Here is a 1,924-nt window from a genome sequence, read left to right as displayed (position 1 = left end):
TTAGCAGACCAGCAATGAGCAGATCGGCAATGAGTAGATCAGCATTTAGCAGACCAGCAATGATCAGGTCAGCAATGAGCAGAACAGTAATGAGCAGACCAGCATTTAGCAGACCAGCAATGAGCAGATCACCAATGAGTAGATCACCATTTAGCAGACCGGCAATGAGCAGACCAGCAATGAACAGACCAGCAATAAGCAGACCAGCATTTAGCAGACCAGCAATGAGCAGACCAGCCATGAGCAGACCAGCATTTAACAGACCAGCAATGAGCAGATCAGCAATTGGCAGATCAGCAATAAGCAGATCAGCAATGAGCAGAGCAGCCATGAGCAGACCAGCATTTAGCAGACCAGCAATGAGCAGATCAGCAATAAGCAGATCAGCAATAAGTAGATCAGCAGTCAGAAGATCAGCAATGAGCAGACCAACCATGAGCAGACCAGTATCTAACAGACCAGCAATGAGGAGATCAGCAATGAGTAGATCAGCATTTAGCAGACCAGCAATGAGCAGATCAGCAATGAGCAGAGCAGCCATGAGCAGACCAGCATTTAGCAGACCAGCAATGAGCAGATCAGTAATTGGCAGATCAGCAATGAGAAGATCAGCAATGAGCAGACCAGCCATGGGCAGACCAGCATTTAGTAGACCAGCAATGAGCAGATCAGCAATGAGAAGATCAGCAATGAGCAGACCAGCCATGAACAGATCAGCAATAAGCAGACCAGCAATGAGAAGATCAGCAATGAGCAGACCAACAATGAACAGACCAGCTATGAGCAGATTAGCAATGAGCAGACCAGCAAAGAGCAGATCAGCAAAACTATAATTAGCACAATTTTGCATCAAATAAACAGCAAAGAAAAAATGTGGATGCGGCGAAAGTTACGTCCAAAAAAAACACATTATCCCCCTCTCATCCGCTGCATAATAATTATGCATTTTTTTAATCTTTTTAAACATTTCTACAAATGAGGAGTCTGCAAAAGGGACTTCATGGGAAAAATGTGAAGCTTAAATGGGCGTCATAGAATTTTTAAAAGTCTGCGGCTATCCAGAAAAAAAAGAGTACATGTTTCTCTAGTTTTTAATCCTGTGGAGCAAATTTCTTTGCTTGTTTTTTTAGAGAAATCTAAATTGTTAGTTATAAGAAAGGTTTCCTCAGTATCAGGAATTGTGCATGAAATTAAATGGGAGTGTAAGAAATGCCATAGACCTAGTGTATACATTCAGAATTACCATTTTATAAATACCATTAATCAAATAAAGGTGTAAAGAAACCTCTAAACTCACTGTATACATTCAGTTACAAATTTTGTAAAATGAAGCTTTAAAGAAAGTTCTAAATCCATTGAATGCATTCAGAATCACCAGTTTATCAAATGAAGCTTTAAAGAAAGTTCTAAATCCATTGTATACATTCAGAATCATCATTTGGTCAAATGATGATGTAAAGAAAGTTCTAAATCCATTGTATACATTCAGAATTACCATTTTATAAAATGAAGCTGTAAAGAAACTTCTAAATCCATTGTATGCATTCAGAATCACCAGTTTATCAAATGAAGCTATAAAGAAAGTTCTAAGTCAATTGTATGCATTCAAAATTACCATTTTATAAAACGAAGCTTTAAAGAAAGTTCTAAATCCATTGTATACATTCAGAATCATCATTTTGTCAAATGAAGATGTAAAGAAAGTTCTAAATCCATTGTATACATTCAGAATTACCATTTTATAAAATGAAGCTGTAAAGAAAGTTCTAAATCCATTGTATACATTCAGAATTACCATTTTATAAAATGAAGCTGTAAAGAAAGTTCTAAATCCATTGTATGCATTCAGAATCACAAGTTTATCAAATGAAGCTATAAAGAAAGTTCTAAGTCAATTGTATGCATTCAGAATTACCATTTTATA

At 36.8% G+C, this 1,924-nt stretch overlaps 1 protein-coding gene across 1 annotated transcript in view; it reads right to left on the bottom strand.

Annotated features, from left to right (window-relative positions):
• LOC137620866 (uncharacterized protein in mobD 3'region-like) overlaps positions 1-850 on the bottom strand; it is a 1,056-nt gene extending 206 nt beyond the window's left edge. Inside the window, exon 1 of the mRNA XM_068351312.1 lies at positions 1-850. This exon is cut by the window's left edge and continues 206 nt beyond it. Coding sequence (XP_068207413.1) covers positions 1-850 — 850 coding nt within the window.
• Positions 851-1,924: the final 1,074 nt, after the last annotated feature.

This window comes from Palaemon carinicauda, chromosome 27, assembly GCF_036898095.1.
Source record: "Palaemon carinicauda isolate YSFRI2023 chromosome 27, ASM3689809v2, whole genome shotgun sequence".
In the NCBI taxonomy this organism is placed as follows: domain Eukaryota; kingdom Metazoa; phylum Arthropoda; class Malacostraca; order Decapoda; family Palaemonidae; genus Palaemon; species Palaemon carinicauda.
This window is presented reverse-complemented; position numbering and strand designations above follow the sequence as displayed.